Genomic DNA, 17,151 nt, shown 5'->3' on the forward strand with positions numbered 1-17,151 from the left:
TCACTTTATCTTCACAACAACCCTGTGAAGTAGCTACACCCAGAAGAACTATTAGCCCCATTTTACAGGTGAGGAAACTGAGGCGCCATAAGCTTAGTAAATGTCAAAAGTGGAATTCAAATCCAGATCTTCTCAACTCCAAATCCAGCATTCCATCTGCTATGCCCTATTGCTGCCATATGCCAAAGGACCTACTGTTGATCTAAAATACCACCCAAAACTGGTTGCTAAATTTGCCCCCTGTGGACACAATGCCGTTCTCAATCTGAAAATTGCTGTTGTTAATAGATGGTTTCATTGAGAATGTAGAAACTAAACCATAGAGAAAGTAAGAAATGAAAACTCACTGTTTCAATGGCATATACAGGGTATCTCAAAAGTCTAGCTTAATTTAATTAAGCTTTCATAGTTTAAAACTGCAGTAAGACTTCTGGGATATGCTATATTTTTCTGATTGTATATACTCAGCAGGGCCTCATTGAAAGTAAAATTTTCTCCATTCTCCTCGAAGAATTTCTTATAAGGTACTAGATTCTGGTGCAATTTAAAATCTCCTCCTTCTTCCAAAAAGAAGAGAATTCCCTGAGACCAAGGATCCTGGGTATTTCTATTTCCTACAGACAGATTGAAGAGCTGATTTTGGTGGTCTTGTTTCTTTTTCTGGGTAGAGGAAGATGGAATTACTTAGCCACCATTAACAGCACATGTATTTTGAGGGGCAACTCTATTTTTTCCCTAATGTGGTGATGTATAGTGAATCCCCTTATGACCAAAAACACACTTTTTCAAGATAGGCAGGAAAAAAGTGTGATGAAGAAAACAGACCCTTTGTGGATTTGCCAATCATGTTCTCCTAGTGAGTTACAAGTTGGAGGGATACAAATTTAATAAAAATAGACAAAGACATTAGAAAAGATATTACTCTGTAGCTGCGGCTTATACATCTGCTGAACTCTGTAGTAATGCTCATAAGTAGCCCGTCCATTAATAACTACATCAAAAATATATAGACATATAGCTTATATTATATTCTTTATAGATATTTTGGTCTTAATAGCACTTATTTTAACAAAGAGCTATGTCTAAATTAAGTACTTGTATGAGATCTTAATCTTTGTGGGTTGATTGACAATTGGAAATAAAATTTATATTTTCTCTTTTCTTCCTCTTTCATCATTAACATCTGAATATATAAACAAATATCAACGATTAAACACATTCTATGCTGGTTTGCTATTTTAATTCCTTGCAACCACCTCCATTGGAGGTCACTACTTTTCCCACCCCAATCAGCACCTACCACAGTGCCTGGAATATAGTAGACATCTAACTAGTGACCATGACTGGGCTAGGAAGGGGGATTAGCATATTCTTTGCTCCCCAGTGCTACACCAATCATATACCATTATTCTTTAGAAACCTCTCTTTTATCTTGAAATACTTGCAACGTATTTCTCCACTCTTTCTCCATCCTTATTGTTGTCACCTACAGACCTCCAGGTCACTCTCCCAACTTTCTCAATGACTTTACCAACTAACTCACAGACTTTGTCTCTATCTCATTCCTAGCCAATACCCTAGCGGACTTGATCATTCATGTTGACTACCACCCCTTCCAACCACAGTTCCTCAATTACAATGACTTCATTCTCCACCTCATTTTTAGTCATACACCTTGGACCTCATCATTTCATGAAACAGTCCCCACTGAAAAATCCCCATCTTCAAATGCCACTGTCTGAGCATAACCTCATATCCTGTACCTCTTTCACTTGTACTAAACCAACTTTTTCTATCCATTGAGATTTCCAGTCCCCACTCTATTGTCCCAATCAATCTCTCCTGTTCTGGCTTCACTTAAGTCATTATTGAACCTGAATCCACTGTAGTGATTCACTAGCTACCATCCTAGAATCCTTCACTTTCCACTTTTGCTGTCACCATGCTTTAATGGCTGTCCATATTTGATTTCTCTAATTCTGCTCCTACACCGCCAAATTCCAATTTTATCTAGGACAACCTGAAGGCCTCACTGCTACTTAGCATTTCTAATACCATACTTTTATTGGTCCCTTATATCATCCCTTACAAGCTACAAACTTTTTCAGTTCCTCTCAAATCATCTAATATGCCCTCACTATCCAAATTCAAAATAGAAAATTTAGCTTACTACTCTGCTAAGAATTTTGAGATCATCCAATTGTGCTCCCTCAACTATCCTCCCCCACTTCCCAAAATTTTTAAACCTCACTACTTCTTTTCCTCCTTTCCTCTAGTCATAGAGGAAGAGATGACCTTACTCCTCAATAAGGCTAATCCAAAGCCTTTAACCCCATCCCTTGCATCTGATACCATTTCTCTTTCCTCCTCTAGAACTTGCTCCAAAAATCATGCCCCCTTTTTAAAATATTTTCAGTCTCCTCCTCTATCCTTCTTCCTTTCCATCTCCCTAAAAACACTTCAGGTTTCCAATACTAAAAAGGCCTATCTTTGATCCTTCCAACCCCTCTGACTACCGTTGCCCCTTCACTGTAAAATTTCTTGGGGAAAAATAATAAAATTGTCCGTGTTTCTACTAATTTAACACTTAAAATCTCCTTAAACTTTTATTATTTAATTTCTGTGCCCCTCCTCATTCTACTGAGACTGTGCTCTCAAAGGTCACCAAAAATCTCTTTAAATGTCAAATGTTGTCTTTGAAGCTCCCTCTCCTTACCCACTCTCTGCGACCTTTCACACGGTCAACAATCCCCTCATGCTTGATAGTCTCTCTTCCTTTCATTTCACATTCTTCTTGCTCCCTAACTTCTTCTTTTGTCCCTTTTGGCGGTTTCTTACTTTCTGGTATTTTAATAAGAAGTGTTTTCCTAGGTTCTGTCTTAAGCTTTTTTTACTTTTCTCTATACTTTCTTCCTTGGAAATATCATTTACTCCTAGAGCTTCAACCTCTAAGCTGAAGACTAAAATCTATGTATATAACCCTGATCTCTCTTCTGAGCCCCAGACTCAGACTCACATTTTCAGCTTTATATAGGACACTTCCACCTCCACGTAAATCAGAACCTGAAACTCATCAAGGCCAAAATAGTCCCTCTTCTCCTTTTGACTTTTTTTTACCCATTTATGCCAATGATATTACTGTTCACTCAATCTCACATGTTTGAAACTTTGGCATTACCCCTTTCTCCTCTCTCACTTCAGACAGTTACCTCCAAACTGCTAACCTCTATGATATATCTCAAATCTATCCCTTCCTTTCTATTCCCATTGCTACCATCTTTTACTATTATACTAGCCTTCCAGCAGGTCTTTCTACTACCTTCATCCTCTCCCCTCTCTGATTTACCTATGATCTATGCTTCTTCCAAACTCATATTCTTTACGGTTAGATAAAATCATGTTATTCTTCTGATCAAAGTTCTTTAGTGGCTCTTCTTTGCTTCAAATTCCTCTACCTTGTATTCAATACCCTTCATACTCCCCTACCTTTCCAATTTTATCTTATCTATTCCTTCCCACAAATTCTACCCACCAGCTAAACTAGATTACTATGTGCCTGCTAAATAAGGACTATACTTTCCTACCTTCTTGTCTTTGCCCATATTATTTCCGATACCTGGGTGTTTCTCCCTTACTATCACTCTTCGAAAATCCAAATCAAATGCTACATTCTCCACGAAAACTTCCCTGAGTTCCCTTCCCCCACCAGGTAGAAATGACCTCCCTTCCCCCAACCTGAGACTTCACAAAGTACTTTGATTTATACTTTTTAAATGCACTTATTATATACCATTTTGCATTTATATTTATTTGGGCAATTGGAAATTAACTGAAAATTTAAAAATAGGAACTAGACAAATTACATTGACACTATAGTTATTTTATCCAAAAATTTAATCAATGGAACTGAATTGCTACAAGAAGGACACTAAAAGAGTCTCAAAAGCAATTTAGAAAAATATCTGAATTATGTGCCAAATAGAGAGATGACTGCCAAAAAACATCAGGTTAAAAAACTCATTTCTGCAATCTGACAAAGAAGGAGGATGAACAATTACAAGCAGTGTTGTTTATAAAAAAATGAGAAGCAATGATGTATAAAACCACACCTTAAAGAAAGCTTGGCAAGATATTCAAATAAACAAAGAAATCTCAAGAGTGTTTAAGGGTGAAAATGGAAGGAGGAGGAATGCAAACAATAAAAATAAAAAATATTTGCAAAAATCATTATAACTAATTTTTTTTTCCATCAAGGACAATATAATCACCACAGTTAGACCCTAACATCATAGTACAGACGAGACAGAAATGGCACTAAAGGGACCAAAACTGGGGAAAAGCAGCCAGATCTGGATCAAGTACATACGGAGAAGAGAGCTGTCCTGGAGGCAACATAATTGTGAAGTCATTGGGAGACCAATATACAAGTTATCTACAAGAGGAGCAGATACCAAACACATGGGAAAAAAATCTCAGACCTTATTAACACCAAAAAATGTGACCAAGAGGATATCAATAACTACCAATCTTTATCCCTACTCTCTCGTCTATACAAAATCTTTACGAGACTTATCTTTTCACAAATAAAGGACATCTTTCCTGAAGTTATTAATAGCGGAAACGCAGGCTTTCACAAGCAATATTCAACAATAGATTGCATAATTAACTGACAGATATAAAGGATATAGGATCCTATTATGCTTATCATTACCTAGAAAAAGCATTTGATTTAGTAGAATAAAATGCTGCTTTATAGCCAATTTTACAACAAAGTATCAAAATCATTCAAGATTCCTTGGAAGATGTAACAATAAAAAAGCCCAGTTCAATGCTCCTCTAACAAACGTGGGAAGGCACAATACAGGGAGACGTATATTCACCAAGTCAAAGAGGGAGCTCCTCTGTGGATAGTGAGACCCTCCAGGTGCTTCTCTTTGCATAGGACATTATGCTGATTATGTCAAGCCCCAGGACATTACAACGCCTCCCAAGAGAAGCTGTTTAATCAAAATCCACACAACAAAGACTAAACAGATCAGCAGTTAATTACTTTTGTGCCATGGATCCCTTTGGCAATCTGGTGAAGCCAATAGACCCCTTTTCAGAATAGTGTTCTTATCTACATAAAATAAACTACAAAGAAGCTAATTACATCAAAACACAGTTATCAAGATTTTTTTTATATTTACATTTTATATTTACAGATCCCAGGTTAAGAACTCCAGAAGCAGCTGGAGAATCAATTGCCCAAATTATAATGTGCATTGGGTGGACAGCCCATAGAGTTTGTTCATCAGGATGTCTGTCATTCAAAAGTATTTAAGTACTTACTATATTCCTAGCACCTGGCTAGGCACTGGGTATATATATATTTTTTTAAAAAAACCCTCATGTGCGTCCCAGCTACATTTCTATCTGGCCCACTCTTTGTGCCCATCCAACCAATGATGAACACCAAAAACAGGGCTAAGAGCTGTCATCAAGGAATTGTATGCTAGGTAGAAAGAGAAGAGGGGTGGGTACATGATGAGAACAAGGGATAAGAGGTGGATAGCCAGGCTCCATTGTTGGCCACATAATGTCAGGAGAAAGATCAGGGATTTAGACTTGAGATTTCATTGGTATAGGGAACTCCCAGAGAGGAAACTCCCTGTACCAAGATAGATTAGCATCTATTTTCTAATTTATAGACTTAGGGAGTTGGGGGTGGGGCAGGGGCCCTGAGTGGTTAAGTGACTTATTCAGAGTCACATAGGGAGTATGTATCAAAAATAATATTTGAACCCAGGTCTTTCTGACTCCAAGACTGGTCTTCTATCCTTAATAATGCACTATCTAGGGGCAGCTAGGTGGCACGGTGGATAGAGCACCGGCCCTGGAGTCAGGAGGACCTGAGTTCAAATCTGACCTCAGACCAAACACTTGACACTTACTAGCTGTGTGAGCCTGGGCAGGTCACTGAACCCCAATTGCCTTAAAAAAAAAAGTCAAAAAAAAATAATGCACTATCTCTCTTATGATCCAAATAAATATGAAAAAATACATTAGACTAAGAGGTTAATAGTAGAGTTATCTAATTCCAAATTAAAATACCTCTGAGGCTTAGCTTGTATTAAATTACTCAGCCTCATTGAGGATCATTTAGCTGGAGAGGCATAACTGGAAAAGAGGTATTTATTAGGAGAAAATTAAAAAAGTAAATCAATACCATTGCTAAATCCCATACAGGTGAGCCAAAAACATTCAGCTGAAAAAAGTGTTATACCTTGAAACAAAGGCAATAGGAATATTGGCTTTTTTTAAAAAGTGTAAAACAACAAATTAAATCATAAAGGAAGAAACCTCAAGTGAGCATTTGGTCTGCCTACTGCCTTCAGGTACATAATGTATTATTTCTTTATAGATGAAACAAAGAGGTAAATAAATTCTGCAAGGTCAACAGCTATGGGCAGAGGGAAGGGGGAGAAAGATTAGATGACAGGTGTACTGATTTCTAGTGCAATGCTGTTTACACCATGAAATGCTGAAACTGGTAGATGGTAGTTGATATTTTCTTTGCCCCTTCCCCACAAAAATTGTTCCAAATATAGTGAGGGAAAAGGCTTATTTTAGGCAATTTAGCAAAACCAAGATATCAACCATGTCTGACATCCAACAGTATGTATGACAGAATAGAAATTCTCAAGTGGCAGGGTTCAGACAGATTTTTCACCATCTTTACCTGACATCCAACAAAGCAGGTAATACATGCAGCATTAGAAAGTCTAGTACCATTCTTTATTATTATTAAAAGGACAAGTGGGAATATAAAGTGGGAAGATAATCAGATTGGATCTCTTTCATAGCTATGCCTAAGGGGAAAATTCTTAACTAAACAAGGGACAGGGGTGATCAAAAAAGATGAAATCAAACATTTTGGTTACCCAAAATTGAAAAGTTTTTTCAAAAACAATTAATGCAAACCAGGACAACTAGGGAAATTGTGAATGGGGTGGGGAAGGGAAGGGAAATCTTTGCATCAAATATTTCTGATAAAGGTCTGATAACCAAGATACATAGGGAACTGACATAAATATATAAGACCAAGAGCCATTCCTTGAAAGATATAAAGATGACAAACCATTAATTACCCTATGAAGGACTGCTTCAAATTACTAATAATTAGAGATAGGCAAATCAAAACAACTCTGAGGTTTCAACTCACACTGAGTAAATTAGCAAGGATGATAAAGATAGGTACTAATCAATACTAGAGGAAAACAGGCACATTAATACACTATAGGTAGAGCTATAAAATTGTCCAACTACTCTGGAAAGCAATGTGGAAATATGTTTTGGACAGTTAGATAATCAAATGGAGAGAACACTGGACTTGGAGCTGGAAAAACATGAGTTCAAATTCTGCCTGAGACACTTACTAGCAAGCTGTAAGTCGTTTTACCTAGCAAGTTGTTTTATTCATCTGCAGAATAGGGATGATGATAGATAGCACCTACCTCACAGAGCTGTTGGTAGGATCAAATGAAATAATTTGTGGAAAGCACTTTGAAAACTTTAAAGTGCTATATAAATGCTGGTTATTATTAAAATTGTTAAATACCTAAAATTTCTATGCCCTTTGACTCAGACATCTCACTGTTAAGATCATACCCCAAAGAAGTCAAAGACAGAAAGAAAAGTCCCATATGCACCAAAATATTCAAAGCGATACCAGTTGTAGCAAAGAACTGGAAACAAAGTAGATGACTAAAGAAATCTTAGTACATGAACGTAATGGAATATTACAGCACCATAAGAAATTATTATTAACTACAGTAGTCTATTTCTTCCTCAATGCAGCTTAATAGTAGTCTTGAATTTCAATATTATGTCAATTCTTGATTATATAAGAATGGAAAACAGGAAAAGAATAGAATATCAAAGCTGGAAGGAACCTTACAGATCTCCTAATCCAAATCCCTCATTTTGCAGATGAAAATAGGAACTATATCTTATCAAAACTTTGCCAAAGGAGTAATATGTTTACATTTAATCTAAAAATGTCACTTTATCCAAAAGTTCCCCCTCCTCTACTTTCCCCTGACTACCATCTAATACAGAATCTTGAGAATCAGACTCTACCAAAAGCTAGTTGGGAGAGAGGAGAATCCTAGAGACTTGAATAATCTATTAAAAATATAACCAGCCCCGAATAATCAAGAATTGACTGTATCTGAAAAGACTAAGGCCACTGAATAAGGCTTAGACCTTCCTCAGTGTTTCACATGTCTATACTTATCATTGACAAATTATAGCATAAGTATGTCTTAAATTTCTTAATTCCTATTACAGAACTAAACAAAAATCACTTACTCTCCTAATTTTGACCAGATTGCCAGGGATACCCTCAGTATGATTTCAGAACCTTCAAAGAAGACAGAATCCCATATCTTTAAAACTGTATGATTAGGGAGGCAGGTGGCAAAGAGGGTCAGGAACCACTGCATGGTGAAGACATTTGTAAGTGGGGGCTCATATCCACCTGGAAGAGGAAAAATTACATTGAGTCTCTTCTGGTTTGATGGCTTAAAGAATATTCACACACATGTACTTTCTACGTCTCTATCTCTTTCCAAAGTTGTAAAAAAAATTTTTTGCTTCTCCCAAATTTCTAAAATGAAATCATGAAATCATATAATTTTAGTGGTGGAAGTGACCTAGTTCAAACTCCTACCTTATATATGAAATTTCTCCCAACTGTAGCCTAAAAAAACAAATTTCTTTTACCAGTTCCCCTCCAAGCCAAAGTGGAAAATTGAGTCAAATGACGTAGAAGAGAAAGTTTCAGTGATACCGAATAACCACCAAGACTTTTTAGTGAAAATATACAGAGAGATACCTATGTATATATGTACACACACACACACACACACATATATACCTTAGAATTTTTTTTAATTCTTAAATTTTCCTCCAGATTTTAATCTAAAGATTATATATCCTGTTTTCAATCATAATTCTAAAATGAGCAGAGGTTAACAATTGTTTAAAAAGCCCAACCCTCTTCCTAAGGCATAGAAGAGGTACTGTCTGTGTGTTGAATAACTTGAGGGGAGGGGGAGACATACATGCTAGTTGCTAACTCTCCCGGCAGATAGCTCATTCTGCTGTTGGCATTTGAACCATGGATTGTTGGTGAAGGTTAGATAGTGGTCATTTTCAAATTGGAAGAATTTATCTTTGCTTGATGGTCTTCCTCCACAAACTGTCTAGTTTCTGATTAAGGGAGAACTCAGAAGGGCTCTCTCAGACCAACATTCATGCCAAAACCCACAGTTAAATAAAAATAAATATATTATTAATTAATACCCGCAGTCAAGAGAAAGAGGTATTTCAATTCCAAGGCATTTCCATTGTAACTTGGTCGTAAAATAGATTCTTTGACATCTCTGTGGCTTTTAAAAGCATATTGTTGTTTGTTGTTCAGTTGTGTCTAACTCTTTGTGACCACGTGGACCATACTGTCCAGGGGGTTTTCTTGGCAAAGTTACTAGAGTGGTTTGCCATTTCCTTCTCAAATGGATTAAGGTAAACTTGCTGTTTGTCTTTCATTCTCAAAGAAGACCATGACATCAGGGAGGTGATGCCATGACACGCAAGTGAATTGGATTTAAGTGAGGGAGGGTTGTGCAAAGTCACCAGCCTCACTTTCACCTCTGGAGCCATCTGGATCCAGTGGCCAGATACGGACAACCACAGATGGCCCAGGATGCAGTGGGGGACTTTGGCCTTTTCAAGCTAAGATCTCTAATAGCTAAGTCTTTATTTTTATTAAGCCTTTTTTTATTAAGGCAAACAGTGGTTAAGTGACTTTCCCAGGGTCACACAGCTAGTAGGTGTCTGAGGCCAGATTTGAACTCAGGTCTTCCTGACCCAGAGCTGTATCCACTGAGCCACCTACCTGCTTCCCATACAAAACAGCAATTCATACTGAATGAAAATGAATAAGAGCTACTCTAAGTTTGGTGTCAATTTGGACACCAAAAAGTTTCACAATTAATAAAAGATGAATTTAATAGATATATCATTGAAAGGATGAAGCCAATGACACCATTATTTCTCAGGTTTGCTGAGTTGTTCTTTTTTTTTTTTTTTAACACTGAAGATGTGTTGCATTTATTCTTCCCCAGCATCTCCTCTCCATTTGTGAGTTTACTATTTAAAATTCAATAAACAACATTCTTGTTAAGTGCCTACTACGTGCTAGGGATTGCACTAAGCATTAGACATACAGAGGCAAAAATAAAAATAGTACCTCCCGTCAAGGAATTTACACTCTACTGGGGAATACAACATATAGACAGAATAACAAATACAGGATAATTTGAAGTTGGGGTGACATCTGTACACACAGACCCAAAAGGCCCATATAAGGGCAATTGTTGTAATGGACTTGGCCAATATAATCAGAGGGACAAGACATCTGGGGACGGTCTTGGCCTTTACCTCCTCCTTCCCTGTTTGAAGCTCTCTGAAGAGTATCCAGGTGCTGAGATAATTCAGGAAGTTTCATTCTCAAGAGATCTCTGAAGACTGCCATATCCACAGACAATGCCCGAAGATTATTAACAAAGTAGCTTTCTGGAAGTACCTTATCAATGAGGTAAATCATGATCTGAAGAAAAATAAAAAGAACTTGATTATCAGACATCCTAGCATCTCTTCCTGCTCAGAGGAAATGAAAATATTCCAGTTGCAATGGCACCGCTAGCCAAAGTCATGTATCCCTTTGTGGACGATACTTCAATTCCAAATGCTCCACATTTTCCAGAAGTGATTTACATATACAATAACCAAACACAAACATAATTATCCAGATAATTAAAATCAAACTAATGTGCTGCTCTCTCAGCTCTTTATACAGGCCACTGAATCTGAACGCACATAAAAATTAGCTACAATTTATAAAACACTCTGCTCCACTTTGACTAAAAGAAACGACCACGTGTTCCTCTCTCAGTAGCCCTTGCAGAAAGCTGTTTTTTCTGATACTATCCCCCAAAATAGGTTTCAAGATTTACTCACCCAACTACAAGGGACTCTGGATTTTAGTACCACTGTGCATAACTATTTCCCTTCCACTGTGGTTTGAAATGGGATTTCATCTTTGTTACCAACCAATTTGGTGTTTATCAAGCTTAGTCGATCCCCTTCTGAATATCTTTTTTTTTTATCTGAACTTCATCAAGACAAGATACAGACTTCTCACATGAGCGATTTCAACTTTAACTTCTTTTGAAACACTCTCCATCATATTTGGTAAGATATAAGCAATTTCTAGCAAGTCCTAGCAAAAACCCTCAGTACCCTATAATTTTGCCTTTTCTGTCACTTATTGTCTCCTTTGCACTTGCCTATACATTATGATTCATTAAATATAAACACATAGTGTTTTTGGAAAAAAGGGGGAGTTGCAAGGAGTTTTCCATTTATTATCTCACTTAATCCTCACAACCTTTGAAAATTATACAGGTATGTACAGATAAGGAAACAGAGTCAGAGGAACTGCCACACACCTCATAAGTGTCTAAAGCTGAAGTGAATCCATCTATTATGATACATAAGGCTTCATACAATTCTGTTTTCCCTTAAAATAAATAATAACCAAAGATAAACAGAAACACCAACTTGCCAAGAGACTAAATTCTCACCATTGAAGTGATTATTTTTAATATGACAAATAGGAAAGAGGAGTGGCAAAGTATAATGAAGGCACTGCTAAAATGAACATATGTCCTTGGAAATAGGAAAACAGGCTCAGATTCTTATAATCTAGCCAATGCTCAGATTTTTAAAATCTGGCCCACTTGCATTAGCAATACAAATGCTTAGATTCCTTAAGAGTCTGGCCAATATGATGGATCTTTAATAAACTTTGTCTTTGGCTGAAAAAAAAAAAAACAGACCTTGAAAAGGTCTCTTCTTTAGCATTTTCCACTAGAATAGATTAAGCCATTATAGAAAGTTATTGTCCCCTTGTAAGAGACAAGGGCAACTGTCCCTAGTGACTTGAAATAAAGGAAGAGTAATTTCAGTGAAGGATACATGGTGGTGAAAAGCTGGACTGAAGCCTGAGATGACTTGGAGGAAAACCAACCTAAATGGGATCCTCCTGCAGAGAATTTAGGCTCTAGGCTGGGAGGAGGGATGTGAAGGTACCAGGATAAGAGTACAAGTCCCAGTTGATGGGACTCCAGGGAAGCCACTGGGTGATATAGATAAACTTTGACTAGCATCATCCCTGAACATTACAAAAACTTTTGAACACATGGAACTTACAGAATCATCAATTTAGAGCTGAATGGACCTTAAAGATAATCTAGTCCAATCCCTGCATTTTATAGATGAGTAAACTGAAACTTAGATAGGTTAAATAATTGCCAGGGTCATACAACTACTAAGTGTCAGAGGTGGTCTCCCTGGGTTCAGGAAGACTCATTTTCCTGAATTCAAATCTGGCCTCAGACTAGCTGTGTGATCCTGGGCAATTCACTTAACCCTGTCTGATTCCATTTCCTCATTTGTAAAATGAGCTGAAGAAGGAAATGGCAAACCACTCCATTATCTCTGCCAAGAAAACCCTAAATGGGGTCACGAAGAGTCAAACACAACTGAAACAACTGAACAACTTCCTGGTTTCAAGTCCAATTAAATTTATTATATTACAGTGCCTTTCAGTCTTTTTTCCTTCTAAACAGCAACTTCCATGCTAACTGCTGGGTCTGGATGGTTTTAGATTTACTCTTGGTAGACAGGAAGACCTGGATTCAAGTTCACCTCCCTGTAACACGTACTAGCTGTGTGACCTTGGACAGGGCACTTCAGTCACAGAGCACTTAGAGACTCTACATGACTTCAGTCTCAGAGGAAGTGCTCGGTTGCACTGCTAGAGAGAGTTTCATTATGAAGAATTCCTTATACCAATGATTCACACGTCAAAACATATATATATGTACACACATCTGTATGTGTGTATATTTATTATATATGGTGTATATATACACATACAGTTATTTATCTATAAGATATATATATAATATATATATAAATTCAAGGCGTTGTTTGGTTTACCAACTTGATTCTCCTCATTCTTATAATAAAATGGAATTTCTTACTTAGATATCTTAAGGGAGAATATGATGATAACTTTAGAAGTACAATACTTGGTTGGCACACTTATTGTCACACTGAACCAGAAAGTCTTAATATATGAACTATGGTATCAATGTTAAATAAAGATTTTCACAAAGGAAATTGACCCCAATTGTTCCTAGCAGTTATGCCAAAAATAAACAGTAACACAAAGCTGAAATCTTGCACCAGCAGCTGAAAAAAAATTAAGTTGGTACTCATCCAATAAACTTACCTTTACCTGGCAACTGCTATAAGAAGATAAATATACATTTTAAAGGCAAATTAGCACTTGCTAAAAAAAAAAAAAACAACCTATATGCATCCACTTTTTTTCCTCAGAAGTCTTTTTGCAAGAATAATTTCCAAACTGTATATTAAATCTCTGGTCACAAGGTCCATACAGACCTAAGGACTTAGAACATTTTCTCTCAGTATATGTCATGTATTTCCTTTGAGAGAAAAAAGTAAAAATATACTCAGTTTCTCAAATTTATCTAGTTCATCTCTACATATGTGAGTTTGGGTCTTCAAATCATAGAACCCCAAGTTTAAAACTGTAAGGAACCTTCAAGGTCATCTAGGCCAACCTACACTTTTTACAGATAAGCAAACTACGTCCGGAGAAGTTAAGTGATTTTCGCAAGAGCTCATAAGCAGTCTATGAAGCCAGGTGCTCTGACTTTATTCTAAGTTCCCACCTGCACCAGGCTACTGAATAGCATAACACGGATAATATTTCATAAAATGATTGGAACCAGGAATGTGTTGGTTCAACAACTGATTCTCTGAGAAAACACACACACACACACACTCACGACACACTCTTAAGTTTAATCTGTATTATTAACATTCTTTCCATCACCCGTAGATAATCAACAAAACAGTAAGTCAAGGCCCAGCTTGTAGAGTTTGCAGATTTCCAAGGTATAAATGGTCACACTGAAAACTTAACAATCAGGGGCACCTAGGTGGCGCAGTGGATAGAGCACCAGCCCTGAAGTCAGGAGGACCTGAGTTCAAATCCAGTCTCAGATCAAACACTTGACACTTACTAGCTGTGTGACCCTGGCAAGCCACTTAACCCCAATTGCCTTCCAAAAAAAAAAATTTAACAATCCCTTGCAATTTGAGTAAACCCCAGCACACCTCTGATTGAAACACACTTTCTTATTTTGTTTCCATTGCAACTTATGTTCTGCTCCCTCTCACCCTCAGGCATCCTATTTTGCATTGTTCTAAATCTCTCCTAACCCTTAAAATGAGTAGCTCTCATTCTGCAGGCACAGAAATATACCCATTGATAAACAAAAATATAACGCTGATAAACAAAAGAGGATCTGAATAAGCATAACTGCTAAATTAAAATGTTTTAAACTCAGATATCTGACTTGTTACTGTTCCATTTTTTTTTAATAAGTGAAGGAAATTACTTCAAAGTTCTTTCCTTAAATGATCAGACAAAACAATATGTTTTACTCATGTAACCTGAATATAAATCTAAATGTTAGGCAGTCAATTGTTAACACCAATATGACACGCATGGTGCTAGCAGGAATATGTGGTAACCTTACACATAATATTCATTCATAATTGAAAATATCACTCGGCTATTGGTTTCCATCTAAGACTATTATTCCCAGTGACTACTTTTTGAGTAAGCATCCCTCATTTCATAAAAAACAAATGTCAAAATCAGAAAAAGTTTGAAAGATTTGACCATTCATTAGCAAACCCACGAGAATATAAATAAGCAGATGAATCAATGATTGAATGAATGAATGAACAAATAAATAAACCAGGCAGCTGCCATCTCTACCTCTGAAGTGTTTCACTTTTCATGAACAAACTGCACTGCCAACGAGTTACTAACAACATCAATACACCCAAATTGCTAGAGCTACTTCTACACTGTGACCAAAAAACTGCTCAAAATCTTCTCAGCATTCTCTCAAACAAATGCAACATTTGGTTTTCAATAACTAAAAAAAATTACAAAACGTTTCTTCTGTACATAGACATTCACTTCCAAGCTTTTTTCCTAGGCAAGTTCAACCCCTCCATCCCATCCAAAAAGAAAAAAAAAATTACACCAAAGGTTCTAGGAAATCCAACCAGATTTTGTCACATACTACTGCTCCATTCTCTCAAGGATGGATTTCCCCACAGGTAGAGAGACTCACTTTCAGTGCATCTCCTTCATTGCCTTCCATCACTTCTAGAATAAGCGCAGCCAGGATGTTAAAGCCTTGGCAGTATCCAACAGACTTGTTCCATCGGGCATAGGCCAGCAGAACTCTCTTTAACACCACTCGGTCTTGTTCTGCCTCCTGGCCACAGTACGAGCTGCAGCCTGTTCGGTGAAGATCCTAAAAGGTGGGGGAGGGAAAGGTTGGAAGGGAGAGAACAAGGCAGACAATTTAACATAATCTTACAGATAGTTTCTCCAAAAGCTATTAGTCTGCCAAAATATTTACCAAGCTACCAAACTGTGGCCAGCTACTTCCACATTTAGCAGGATTTCAGCAATGAGATGGATAGATAGACAGACAGACAGATAGATACTTTATGACCCCCCCCAAAAAAAACCCTTGACATTACTGTGGTCTCTATTCCACTTTTACAGTTTGATTTCATTCAGGTATAACCTAATTTCTTTTGGAGTATGTATTTATATATAAACTTTTACACATTATAATTGATTTTTTTCCTTAATTTGAAAAAATCTTTTGAATTTGATTGGTCTTAACAAATATGAACATTTCCATTACAAAGAACAGAACTAGGAAATTGAATATAAAATCATGACTCAGGAATAGCTTGGTTTTATTTTTAACTATGTAATAAATTTAAATGGTAGTAGCTACACTGTCCTACTTAGCTATGTCGCCTTCTGAACCTCCTTTTCCTCTTGTTTACTTTTTTTAAATTATTCATTGATGCTCTTTTCTTCTGATTTGGGATTTTTTTTTGGAGGGGGCTTGGCTACCACTATCATTATCCTCCCATTATTCTTCTCTCTGCCTCTGTTTCCATCACCATCAAATAAAAGGCCTCCTTGGAACCAATAAGAATATTCAAGCAAATCAAATTTACATATTGGGTGCATCATTTTTTTTGATGGAATTATCTTCTCTTTCTATGATTTATTCCTTGACCCACACCATCTTTAGTATTAAAGCATTTAGTCTTCCCTTAAGCTTGAATCTTCTCTTTAAATGCCCTTTCCTGATTATAATTTTAGTTTTGTTGGAATGTCAGTAAAGGAGGTATTTAACATTTCTGCTTTTCTACAGTTGTTTATGGGGATTTCATATCCTAGAATCAGGTCAGTTTTTATAAAAGTGCTATAAACAGATATAAAATATGCATACATCTTTATGTTCCCATTTATTAATTACCATAAACATCAATTATCATAAACAACTATTCTAAAATTCTATTCACTTGTTTCTTGTTGTTGTTGTTGAATTTGTCTTATTCTGAATAAGGCACACTGATATCTGCAATAATTTTACTGTCTATTTCTTCCTTTAATTTGATTAAGTTTTCTTCCAAATACATAAATGGTATGCCATTTGGTTTATGTTTATTAAATATTGATACTATTTAATTATTCATGATGCCTTTAAGCAATAATGTATTTTCTCTTAAATACAAGATATATATTTTTACTGCTAGTTTGTCTAAGATCATGACTGTTTTTTATTTTTTAAATTTACCTGAAGCATATCTGCTTCAGACCCTGATCTTAACTCAGCAACAGCAGAAATAGGATAGAACCAAGCTGTCTCTGTCTCCTGCTGGGACTCTGAATGTTCAGAGGCATGTACTACATCATTCTGAGTTCTTTCACAGTGATCTATGGAGGCTAACACTGTCCCTGACTGCTGCTCAGGCAGGCAGTGGATGAGATTCCTATGGTTTCAGGCCCAAACTATACCAGAATTGGCTTCCCTCTCCTCTGTTGTGTCCCAACTC

At 36.7% G+C, this 17,151-nt stretch overlaps 1 protein-coding gene across 2 annotated transcripts in view; it reads right to left on the reverse strand.

The window, feature by feature from the left end:
• TBC1D30 (TBC1 domain family member 30) overlaps positions 1 to 17,151 on the reverse strand; it is a 118,030-nt gene that overhangs the window by 27,314 nt on the left and 73,565 nt on the right. For both annotated transcript variants that reach the window (XM_027854195.1, XM_027854196.1), the window contains exons 6-8: positions 15,354 to 15,539; positions 10,486 to 10,654; positions 8,353 to 8,521 (exon numbers count right to left, since the gene is read on the reverse strand). In XM_027854195.1, coding sequence (XP_027709996.1) covers positions 8,353 to 8,521; positions 10,486 to 10,654; positions 15,354 to 15,539 — 524 coding nt within the window. The remainder of the gene's footprint in view (positions 1 to 8,352; positions 8,522 to 10,485; positions 10,655 to 15,353; positions 15,540 to 17,151) is intronic.

This window comes from Vombatus ursinus, unplaced genomic scaffold (assembly GCF_900497805.2).
Source record: "Vombatus ursinus unplaced genomic scaffold, bare-nosed wombat genome assembly UNPS02010320.1, whole genome shotgun sequence".
In the NCBI taxonomy this organism is placed as follows: Eukaryota; Metazoa; Chordata; class Mammalia; order Diprotodontia; family Vombatidae; genus Vombatus; species Vombatus ursinus.